Source organism: Ahaetulla prasina, chromosome 5, assembly GCF_028640845.1.
Source record: "Ahaetulla prasina isolate Xishuangbanna chromosome 5, ASM2864084v1, whole genome shotgun sequence".
In the NCBI taxonomy this organism is placed as follows: domain Eukaryota; kingdom Metazoa; phylum Chordata; class Lepidosauria; order Squamata; family Colubridae; genus Ahaetulla; species Ahaetulla prasina.
Genome location: NC_080543.1, coordinates 755246 through 767319, shown reverse-complemented (window position 1 = coordinate 767319; position 12074 = coordinate 755246). Strand labels below are relative to the sequence as shown.

Below are 12074 nucleotides of genomic sequence, written 5' to 3'. Positions count from 1 at the left end.
TCATGGTTTCGCTTAGCGACACCTGCTACGTGAACAAGGGTCCCTTATTACCCCGGTTCCAAGTGTGGTCACTAAATGAGGACTTCCTTTGTTTAAAAGTAATGCTGCTCCGTATGTTCACAATTGCTTTCTTCATGCATTGTTGAAGCCACAGACAGGCATACGGTCCTCAACTTACGACCACAATTGAGCCCAAAATGTCTGTTGTTAAGCAAGATGGTTGTTAAGTGAGTTTTGCCCCATTGCCAAGCATCCGGATTTGGACCACGTGACCACAGGGATGCTGCAAGATTCGCAAGTGTGAAAAATGGCCCTAGGTCACCTTTTTCAGTGCCGTTGTAACTTCGAGCGGTAACTAAACAGATGGTTGTAAATCGAGGACTGTCTGTAACGTGCGAGGGAAGATTGATGCTGTTTGGGGAGCTGAATTTTGAGATTCCTTTAGCTGAAGTTGCAGATGAGTGAGGTGAGAGCTGGGCTTTCAAGCTTGCAACAGGATGGAAGAATTTGGTGAAGGAGAGGAGACACCACTTCCTTTATTGCTTTGTTGCGGTGAGACCGTTTCTGTCTTGTGTGGATGTCAGGATTTCATCTCTCCAGTCCGGCTTCCACCCACCCAATCTTTAAAAGCACAACAGTGGCTGGACTAGAGACAGGCAGGGAGAATTCAGCAGTCACTCTGGGAGACGTTTCCAAACTCAAGGCATAAATCAGGGTCTCCAAACTTGGCAACTTTAAGATTTGTGGACTGGAACTCCCAGATTTCCCTAGCCCAGGGGTCTCCAACCTTGGTCCCTTTAAGACTTGTGGACTTCAACTCCCAGAGTTCCTCAGCCAGCTTTGCTGGCTGAGGGACTCTGGAGTTGAAGTCCACAAGTCTTAAAGGGACCAAGGTTGGAGACCCCTGTTCTAAAGCTTTGCTGGCTGAGGGTCTCTGGGAGTTGAAGTCCACAAGTCTTAAAGGGACCAAGGTTGGAGACCCCTGCCCTAGAGCAAAGCTGGCTGAGGAACTCTGGGAGTTGAAGTCCACAAGTCTTAAAGGGACCAAGGTTGGAGACCCCTGCCCTAGAGCAAAGCTGGCTGAGGAACTCTGGGAGTTGAAGTCTACAAGTCTTAAAGGGGCCAAGGTTGGAGACCCCTGCCCTAGAGCAAAGCTGGCTGAGGAACTCTGGGAGTTGAAGTCCACAAGTCTTAAAGGGACCAAGGTTGGAGACCCCTGCCCTAGAGCAAAGCTGGCTGAGGAACTCTGGGAGTTGAAGTCCACAAGTCTTAAAGGGACCAAGGTTGGAGACCCCTGCCCTAGAGCAAAGCTGGCTGAGGGACTCTGGGAATTGAAGTCCACAAGTCTTAAAGGGACCAAGGTTGGAGACCCCTGCCCTAGAGCAAAGCTGGCTGAGGAACTCTGGGAGTTGAAGTCCACAAGTCTTAAAGGGACCAAGGTTGGAGACCCCTGCCCTAGAGCAAAGCTGGCTGAGGAACTCTGGGAGTTGAAGTCCACAAGTCTTAAAGGGACCAAGGTTGGAGACCCCTGCCCTAGAGCAAAGCTGGCTGAGGAACTCTGGGAGTTGAAGTCCACAAGTCTTAAAGGAACCAAGGTTGGAGACCCCTGCCCTAGAGCAAAGCTGGCTGAGGGACTCTGGGAATTGAAGTCCACAAGTCTTAAAGGGACCAAGGTTGGAGACCCCTGCCCTAGAGCAAAGCTGGCTGAGGGACTCTGGGAATTGAAGTCCACAAGTCTTAAAGGGACCAAGGTTGGAGACCCCTGCCCTAGAGCAAAGCTGGCTGAGGAACTCTGGGAGTTGAAGTCCACAAGTCTTAAAGGGACCAAGGTTGGAGACCCCTGCCCTAGAGCAAAGCTGGCTGAGGAACTCTGGGAGTTGAAGTCCACAAGTCTTAAAGGGACCAAGGTTGGAGACCCCTGCCCTAGAGCAAAGCTGGCTGAGGAACTCTGGGAGTTGAAGTCCACAAGTCTTAAAGGGACCAAGGTTGGAGACCCCTGCCCTAGAGCAAAGCTGGCTGAGGAACTCTGGGAGTTGAAGTCCACAAGTCTTAAAGGGACCAAGGTTGGAGACCCCTGCCCTAGAGCAAAGCTGGCTGAGGAACTCTGGGAGTTGAAGTCCACAAGTCTTAAAGGGACCAAGGTTGGAGACCCCTGCCCTAGAGCAAAGCTGGCTGAGGAACTCTGGGAGTTGAAGTCCACAAGTCTTAAAGGGACCAAGGTTGGAGACCCCTGCCCTAGAGCAAAGCTGGCTGAGGAACTCTGGGAGTTGAAGTCCACAAGTCTTAAAGGGACCAAGGTTGGAGACCCCTGCCCTAGAGCAAAGCTGGCTGAGGAACTCTGGGAGTTGAAGTCCACAAGTCTTAAAGGGACCAAGGTTGGAGCCCCCTGCCCTAGAGCAAAGCTGGCTGAGGACCTCCGGGAGTTGAAGTCCACAGGTCTTAAAGGGACCAAGGTTGGAGACCCCTGCCCTAGAGCAAAGCTGGCTGAGGGACTCTGGGAGTTGAAGTCCCCAAGTCCTAAAGGGACCAAGGTTGGAGACCCCTGCCCTAGCCAGCAGGTCTTAAAGTCACCAAGGTTGAGAAATACAGGATTCAGATGATCCTTCTGGTCTCTTCTAACTCTATCATTCATGGCTGGCTGCGGAATTCTGGGAGTTGAAGTCCACAGGTCTTAAAGTTGCCGTGGTTGAGAAACACTGATCTGGATAGGTAGTCCTTGACTTACGACCACAATGGAGCCCAGAATTTATGTTGCTAAGTGAGAAATTTGTTAAGTCAGTTTTGCCCCATTTTACAACTTTTCTTGCCCTCGTTTTGAAGTGAATCACTGCAGTTGTTAAGTTAGTCACACGGTTGCTAAGTGAATCTGGCTTCTTCCATTGACTTCTGCTTGTCAGATGGTCGCAAATTGTGGCCACATGATCCCAGGACACTGCAACCGTCATTGATGTGAGCCAGTTGTCAAGCATCTGAATGTGGGTCACATGACCTTGGAGATGCTGCTAGGGTCATAAGTGTAAAAAACGGTCCTAAGTCACTTTTTTCATTGCCGTCGTAACTTTGAATGGTCACTAAGCGAACTGTTGTAAGTCTAAGACTATTTGTAGTTACAAAGCAAAAACCATTTTGTTTCTACTATGTAGTTCTTTTTTTTCTAGTTTTCAAAACCACAAATCATGTTCATTTTTGTCTTGCTTCATGCAAAAGACCTCTGAGTTTCCAGTCAGCCGTAAATGTAAATGCCGTCTTTTCCCTAAGCAAATGATTTCACGTAGCCGGTTCCTTCACCTTCACAGCCACCATTCCCTCCTTCCCTCCCTCCGTGGCTGCCATAGTTCAGCTTCACTGCTTTTCACCCAGATTTTGTTTTCTGATGATGGTGTTTTATTTTCACTTTCCTTTTTGGGTTTTACAAAGTTTCCAAACTGACAGTCTCTCCATTTTTGAATAAATTGTAAATATTGGAAATGCAGGTCAAGGGCACAAGGAGAGAGGCTATTTTAGGCAGTGAGTCTGGGGCAGCAGATGGTAAATATTTTAAGTGGGGCTAGGACGGAGGGCGTTTCCTACCTGATGGCTAGATAAAGCCAACTTTCCCAAGATCAGAAAGGGTGTCAATTTCAATCTTGATTGTTAGAAAAAATCAACTTTCTTAGGATCAGGTGGTACGTCAACTTCAACTGATTGAAATCATCTTTCTCAGCCTCTGAATCTTCCCTGGTCAGAAAAGCTGTTTCATGATTGACTCTGACCAGAAAAATAAACCAGGTTATGGCGATGGGCCGGCTTGATTCACCCAGCCCGAGATGGCATCAGTAGGCTCCCAACACGTGGGTCTATTCCCAAGCTTCGCCAGCTCATTTTATCCTCCTCCCTCCAGCATGGATGGTGCCCCATTTTAAGAAGACTTGGGCGTGGGGACAGGATGTGTGTCCAGTTGCCGTTGTTGACTGTTTTGAGTTTGAGGCTCTGCCAAAATCCAGCCCTGAACAACTGAACACCAACTGGGGCAGGGCCCTTCTGTTCAAAACACCCATTTAGTGGCCGCCGTAAATGCCACTTTACCCCCAAGGCCTGTTATTACCGTGCCAGCTTTAGCTCGCTCTGGATTTTCCAGGCTGCTGTGCAAATTGGACTTTTAAAAAGCAACGATTCCCAGCCGTGCGCCAGGCCTCCCTTGTGCAAACTCCTTGGAAACGTTCAAGCCGCTTCTACCAAAAAGGGGAGGGGGGGGACAGTTAGTCAAGGAAGGGGGGCGGCTTCGGTTGTGGTTTGAAAAATATCACAAGAAGGCAGTGTGGTGTTTTTTTTCCCCTCTAGCTTTGTGCTCTCTTCCAATCCCCAGGAGGGAATCTCTCTCTCCTTCTTCGCTTTTACATTCAGAGAGTTATTTGTATAGCTTGTGGGGGGGGGGGATTGGAATTTCCCCCCTCCCTCCGATTCCTCATGGCCTTCCTTGCTGTCCAGGGGTGGGTTTTCATGGGCTTCTGAGTCAGCCTGGGAATGTTACGGGAATGCAAGGAGGTTGCCAGCCACAAAGCGGCTCCTGTTTTTTCCGGTCTGTTCTTGCTAACTGGATGTTCGGGAGGGAGGGAGGAAGGGCTGGCAGGAAACAGAATGACAAGAGTTGGAAGGGACCTTGGAGGTCTTCTAGTCCAACCCCACAGCTCAAGTGGCAGAGCCATTCAGAAGAGGAAAAGCCTCCAGTGGTGGAGCATCCACAAGTTCTGGTGGCAAGCGGTTCCACTGATTAATGGTCCTCCTTAGTTCCAGGCTGCTTCTCTCCTTGATGAGTTTCCCTCCATTGGGGAACTCGGCTTTCCTGACTGAGCTTCTGTGGCATGGGGGTCTCGCCTGCCTGCCTGCCTGTCGTTTGGGTGGGTGGGGGGTCTGCTCGTTCTCCCAAGCCAGCTGTTTTCCTCTGGCTTCCCGCCCTCTTAGCTCTTCTGCAGAGCAGTTTGGGAAGAGGCTCCGGAGGGCAGAGAAGCAGCTGCTGTCTTTCTCGGTTGCTGGAATTTCGCCGACAGCAGCCGCCTCTGAGCTCCGGTGTGGGGCAGGCCCCGGCAAGCCCTCCCCTGCCCCCTCCACGCCTCTTTGCCTTCCGTGGCGTTTGGGTAGCCAGAGGGGCTGGTTGCAACACCTGGGCTGTGTGCCAGGGTGCCACCTCTGGATTATTTATTCCCTGCAGCGCAGGTAGTCCTTGGCTTACGAGCGCAATGGGGCCCAGCGCTTCGGTTGCTAAGCGAGACGGTTGTAGAGTGAGTTTTGCCCCGTTTTACGACCTTCCTTGCCATGGTCATCCTGCCATCCCTGCAGTTCTTAACTTGGTAACACGGTCGCTGTGAATTTGGCTTCCCTACTGAGTTGGCTTGTCCGAAGGTCACAAAGGGGAATCAAGTGACGCTGCAGCCGTCATAAATATGAGCCACTTGCCAAGCCTCTGAATTTTGACCACGTGACCTGCCTGCACATCTGTGCTAGTGCAAGAATCTTCAACTGCATCAAGCTAGCTCTCTCTCTCTCTCTCTCTCTCTCACACACACAAACACACACACGTCTGCTGGCATGAGTGTCTGCTTGCCTGCTAGTGCAAGACTTATCACCTTTGTCTGCCTGGCACATCTATGCTAGTGCAAGATTCTTCTGACAAATGTGTGTGTCATCCACACACATACATGCACGGACACACGGTTGCCTGCCTAGCACGTGTGTGTTTGTGTGTATATATGTATGTGTGTTATTCAAGACTCATCAGCTGCATTATCACCCCCACCACACACACACACAGGCACAGGGTAGGTGATTCCACCTCTCTCTCTCTCTCTCTCTCTCTCTCATCTTTCTCTTCTCTCTCTGTCTTTCTCTTTCAGTCCCTCTTTCTCTCTCTCTCTTTCCTCTTTCTGTCTTCTCTCTCTTTCTATCCCTCTTTCTCTCTCTCTCTTTCTCTGTCCACTCTTTCTCTCTTTCTGTCTCTCTTTCTCTTTCCTCTTTCTCTTCTCTCTCTCTCTCTCTCTCTTTCCTCTTTCTCTCTCTCTCTTTCTCTGTCCACTCTTCTCTCTCTCTCTCTCTTTCTCTTTCCTCTTTCTTTCTCTCTCTCTCTCTCTTTCCTCTTTCTGTCTTCTCTCTCTTTCTATCCCTCTTTCTCTCTCTTCTCTCTCTTTCCTTTCTGTCCCTCTCTCTCTTTCTTTCTCTCTCTCTCTCTTTCTCTGTCCACTCTTTCTCTTTTCTCTCTCTCTCTCTTTCTCTTTCCTCTTTCTCTTCTCTCTCTCTCTCTCTCTTTCTCTTTCCTCTTTCTATCTCTTTCTCTCTGTCTCTGTCTCTCCCTCTCCAGCCAGGGCTCCCTCCTGCCATCTAAAGATAGGCTGCCCCCTCTCCCCCTCCTTCCTTCCTTCCTTCCCTCTCCCCTCCGCGGGTGCCTTTCCCTGAGTCACGCCTGGCCGGGCCGTGTCCACGCCTGACGCAGCTTGATGCAGGGGTGGCACGGAGCCTCCAGCCCAGATGGGGAAACCAGTCACTGCCATGAGCCAGCTCTAAATCATGCTGCCACAGAGAGACGGGATCCTGGGCTGCCGCCCATTAACCCTTGGCAAGGCCGATGGTGGGGGGGGGATGCTTTCATTGAAGGGGGTCCTTGGGGGGGGTGGTTCAAGCTGGCATCTATCATTCTGCATCTTACCCTTAAGCCCTGCACTGAACAACAGCCAGGCAGAGTAGGACGGCTTTAGAAGACAGGTATCCAATCTTTGGCCACTTGAAGACTGCTGGACTTCATTTCCCAGAATTCCACCAGTGGTCAAGGTTGGCTACCTCTGCTTGAGGACTTTAAGCGGATTTTAAGCATTTTATCCCTCTGCCTGTTGTCCCCCAAATGGACCAGGAGGCCCCTTGCCTTCCGGCATGCAAACTCCGTATGTATGGCTGTGGCACATGGGTAGGGTGGTGCTTTGCTCATGGCTTTGTAGCAATTGTCCCAGTTCCTGGGTGGGGTATTTGGCAGGCAAGGAAGGCCTCCCAATGAGCAGAAGACGGCTGGAGCAGATGGGGGGCCCCCGAGGCCCCAAAATCCCACCCTGGGGGTCCCCTTTGGGGCAGACCTCTTCCCTAGAGAGGACCCGCAGTGCACAAAGGGGTACAGACCTTACCCCCACACACCCCACACACGTGACCCTAGGAAGGGGTGCCTGGGCCAAGAGCCTCTGGGGAAACACGGGTGGACAGTCTGGTTGTCCAGAGGCTCCATCTCCTTCTGTCTCCCCCTGCTTGAACTCAAGGGGGAAAAAGAGAGGGGGGGGAAGAGACAGTCGAGGGAGCTTCCCTTCCCCCCCCAAGTCATCAGCCGGCTGGTCAGCTCAGTCGGCACAAGAGTCCTTTGTCTGCTCTTCAGCTGCTTGGCTGGGCTATCCCTGGCACGGGGCCGTCTGGAGGGGATTTCGCCCTTCCCTGATGGGCAGCCAGAGAGGCAGAATTGAGGGTCCTGGGGAGGGTGGCAGACCCGGATTATGCAGACCCTGCAATTGCAAGCGCAGCCCACCACCCCTTGGATCAAAAGGACCAGCTTTGCAAGAGGAAACGGCTTGGCTGGTCTTTGTGCAGGGAGTCCTTGACGTACAGCAGTTTGTTTAGTGTCCGTTCCAAGTTAAAACGGCCCTGGAAAAAAAAGAACATGGCCTGTTTTTCACACTTACGACCGTTGCAGGGTCCTCAAGGTCACGTGATCAAAATTCAGAGGCTTGGCAAGCGACTTGTATTTAGGAGGGTTGGTCTCCCAGGGTCATGACCTTCTGACCAGCAAAGTCAATGAGGAAGCCAGGTCCATTTAACAACCAAGTTACAATTGTGGTAAACCAGGTCATAAAAATGGAGCAAATTTCACTTAGTAACTGTCTCACTTAGCAGTAACAGTAATTTTGGGCTCAGTCGGGGTCTTACGTCGAGGACTTCTTGAAAAAGAAGCAGAACAGAGTGTTCTGACCATCCCTTGCTCTCCTCTCTGGCTTTGTGGCAGCCAAGGAGGCCCCTGGCTCAGAACAGCCCTGGGTGCGAATTCAGACCAGAGGCAATATGTTTCTCAGACGGGGGTCTCAGGGTGGTCTTGGCTGGCTGGCTGGGGGACTCTGGGAATTGAAGCCCACCGGTCAGAAAGTTGAGAAACTCTGGCCTGGAGCTTTGTCAAGCAGTATTAAATCAAGCCCAGGGAAAGGGTCTCTGCCTGCAGCCCCTTCCCCAACTGGCCCCCTCCAGATCTGCTCGTCCTCCACCGCGTCCCTAGCCAGCAACCTCCAAGTGGTGCCAGGGGCAGAACGCAACCGGTCCCCGCACCAGGAATGCCAGCCTGCTGTTTCCTTGATCTTCCGAAGTGGTGCCTGTGCCGTTACGTGGCTGGCCGGCACGTCCCGACTTGCCGGAGGAACAGCGCATGATTGCTGCGTCCCCCCCCCGGCTGCCCAAGCCTTTGTTTGGGTCTGAGCTGATCCTGTCTGGCTCCTGCCGGCCTTTTCTGGCCTGCCCCAAATCCTCCCAGCTATTTTGGGCACGGAACAAACTTTGCAAGAAAGTCCCAAGCCGGCTGCGTTGCTGGTCCCCTCCCCCCCCTCCCGCCCCAGTTTAAGACAGCTGAGAGAATCTCCTGGGCTGTACAGATAGTCCTCGACTTACAACCGTTCATTTAGTGACCGTTTGAAGTTATGACAGCACTGAAAAAAGTAACTTATGACCGTTTTTCACACTTACGACTTTTGTAGCATCCCCACAGTCACGTGATCAAAATTCAGACCCTCGGAAAGTGACTTGTATTTATGACGGTTGTCGTGTCCCTGGGGTCACGTGATCCCCTTTGGCGACCTTCTGACAAGCAAAGTCAGCGGGGAAGCCAGATTCACTTAACAACCGTGTGACTCACTTAACAACCGCAGTGTTTCAGTTAACAACTATAGCAAGATGGGGAAAACTCCCTTAACAAATGTCTCACTTAGCCACAGAAAGTTTGGGCTCAATTGCGGTCGTAAGTCGAGGACTCCCTGTACCGGGAAGTGAGGGCGGAGGAAGGATGTCAGTTGCAGAGTTTGGCCCTGAGTTCAACTGAACTCCCTTATTTGACTCCCATTTGCAAAAACCCAGCAGGTGCCAGGATCCTGCTTTGTATATGTAACCAGATTTGGATACAGGGAGTCCTCGACTTTCGACCACAATTGTGCAAAAATTTCTGTGCTTAAGCAAGGCAGTTACAATGTGAATTTTGACCCATTTTACGACCTTTCTTGCCACAGTTGTTAAGTTAATAACACAGTCCTTAAGTGAATCCGGCTTCCCCATTGACTTTGCTGGTCAGAAGATCAGAAAAGGGGATCACGTGACCCCAGGGACACTGCGACCGTCATAAACATGAACCAAGCCGTCCAAGTTTTGATATATTTGAGGTCCAGATACCTCATTCTAAAGCCTTGGTAAGGCTACACTTGGAATCCTGCAACTCTGGCTGGGGAATTCTGGGAGTTGAAGTCCACCCATCTTCAAGCAGCCAAGATTGAGGAAAAGGGATTTAAAATTGATAAGATACCTCTGAATGTTATACTTTCCATTTTCGCCATGCTTAGCGTCTCCTTCCTGTCCCTTTCAGGTTCCAGAAACATGTCCACACCTATCGGATTTTGCCTGACGAAGAGGAGTTTTTGGCCGTCCAGGTGAGCGTTTCCGTTTGTCTTCTGTTTCCCCAGCGGTCAGCTTCTACACCCCTTCTTTTTTTTTTTTTTTATTGAAAGAGTTTTAAAAAACAAAAACTTTTCCCCCCTCCCTCCCAAAAAAAAAAAAACCCTTCCCCCCTCCCTCCCTCCCCCCCCAGCTTCCCGGGTCAATCACAAGGTATTGTTATACATAAACCAAACATAGAATAAAATTTTCCTTCCAATCCAAATAACCACATCCAAAGCTTTTCATCTCCCAACCCCTCCCATTACATAAAATAACTTTCTAATTATTCAAAGGCAATCTGATATTTCTTAATCTGATATCTGTTTTGTAAATAATCAATCCATTTTTTCCATTCAATTAAATATCTTTCCTGCGTATTGTCTTTTAAAAACGCTGAGATTTTAGCCATCTCAGCCAAATTAATAACTTTCAATATCCATTCTTCTATTGTAGGTACCTCTTCTTTCTTCCAATATTGTCCAATCAACAGTCTTGCTGCTGTTATTAAATTCAGAATCAGTTTAGTCTCAATCCCTGTACAATCCGTTATAATTCCCAAAAGGAAAAATTGTGGCAGGAACTTTATCTTCTTCTTCAGTACATTTTGAATAATCCACCAAATTCTTATCCAAAAGACCTTAATTTTCTTGCAAGTCCACCAAATATGAAAATATGTAGCGTCATCACAATCACACCTCCAACATTTCGCTTGGATATTAAGATACATACATGATAATTTTTTGGGATCTAAGTGCCATCTACTTCTACACCCCTTCTTGTTTCAGGCTAGGCTTTCTCAGCCTCGACAACTTTTAAGACTTGTGAACTTCAGCTCCCAGACTTCCGTGAAGCGATGCTGGATGGGGAATCCTGGGAGTTGAAGTCCGCACGTCTTAAACTTGCTGAGAATCTTGCTTTAGTCAGGTGTATCAGTCCTTCTAAGCACCTGCCTTTCTGCATTGCTCATCTGGATCTCCCCAGGCACAGAATTACAAGATTTGGAAGGGACCTTGGAGGTTTTCTGGTCTAGCCCCCTGCTCAGGCAGGAGACCCTACATCATTCCAGACCAATGGCTGTCCGGTGTCTTCTTAAAAACCTCCAGTGTTAAGAGCACCCATAATTTCTGGTGGCAAGTTGTTCCACTGGTTAATTGTCCTCACTTTCAGGAAATTTCTCCATAGTTCCAGGTCGCTTCTCTCCTTGATTAGTTTCCATCCATTGTTTCTTGTCTTGCCTTCAGGTGATTTGGAGAATAGGTAGACCCCTCTTCTTTGTGGCAGCCCCCCAGAGATTGGAAGACTGCTATCATGTCCCTAATCCTTCTTCTCACAAGACTAGTCATCCCCAATTCCTGCAATCGTTCTTCGTATGTTTTAAACTCCAGTCTCCTAATCCTCTTTGTTGCTCTTCTCTGCACTCTTTCTAGAGTCTCCACATCTTTTTTATATCACGATGAACAAAATTGGATGCAATATTCCAATTGTGGCCTTGACAAGGCATTATAAACAGTGGTGAAATTCAAATTTTTTTACTACCAGTTCTGTGGGCATGGCTTGGTGGGCACGGCAGGGGAAGGGTATTGCAAAATCCCCATTCCCACCCCATTCTGGGGCCAGCCAGAGGTGGTATTTGATTCTCCGAAGTACTCAAAATTTCTGCTGCCGGTTCTCCAGAACCTGTCAGAACCTGCTGGATTTCACTCCTGATTATAAAGTGGTATTAAGGTCCTCTCCCTCTGTTGATGATGCCTGGAAGAGTTGTCGCTGTCCCCTTTACCAGACCAAACAGCCTGGCAGCAATAAGTAGAGGACAATTGGCCATGGAGGAATCTACTAGTGCAGGGGTCTCCAACCTTGGTCCCTTTAAGACTTGTGGACTTCAACTCCCAGAGTTCCTCAGCCAGCTTTGCTGGCTGAGGGACTCTGGGAGTTGAAGTCCACAAGTCTTAAAGGGACCAAGGTTGGAGACCCCTGTTTTAGTGGGAATTCTGGATGCAAATTTTTTTGGACCAGGCATTTCTGGGCTCTGTATTTTCACGTCCTGCCTCCCTGCCAGATCCTCCTCTGCCGCCTCCTCCACGCCGAGCTCTGTACGAAGGTTTGCTCCCTCCCTGCTCAGAAATGGCCCAACGGGAAGAGAAATGGAGGCTGGGGTCCGAAGAATGAGGCCTGGGGGCCGCCGGAGAGAGCCATTCCGGGAAATTTGGGTCATGAGCCTCCTTTTCTGCATGAGGCATCGTCGGCTGCTTCTCTTGGGCAGCCCCAGCTGGTGAGAGCCCAGCAGATGCCCACACAGTGCTGATCTTGGGACGAGGCCAGACGGACTCATTGAGAGGGCAACAGTGGCCCTATTGTGTTCCTCGCCAAGCAGGAATAAGTGAGGAGGC

General features: G+C 50.0%; 1 protein-coding gene across 1 annotated transcript in view; it reads left to right on the top strand.

The window, feature by feature from the left end:
- INPPL1 (inositol polyphosphate phosphatase like 1) overlaps nucleotides 1–12074 on the top strand; it is a 55095-nt gene that overhangs the window by 8909 nt on the left and 34112 nt on the right. Inside the window, exon 2 of the mRNA XM_058185252.1 lies at nucleotides 9617–9680. Within this exon, the coding sequence (XP_058041235.1) occupies nucleotides 9617–9680 (64 nt within the window). The remainder of the gene's footprint in view (nucleotides 1–9616; nucleotides 9681–12074) is intronic.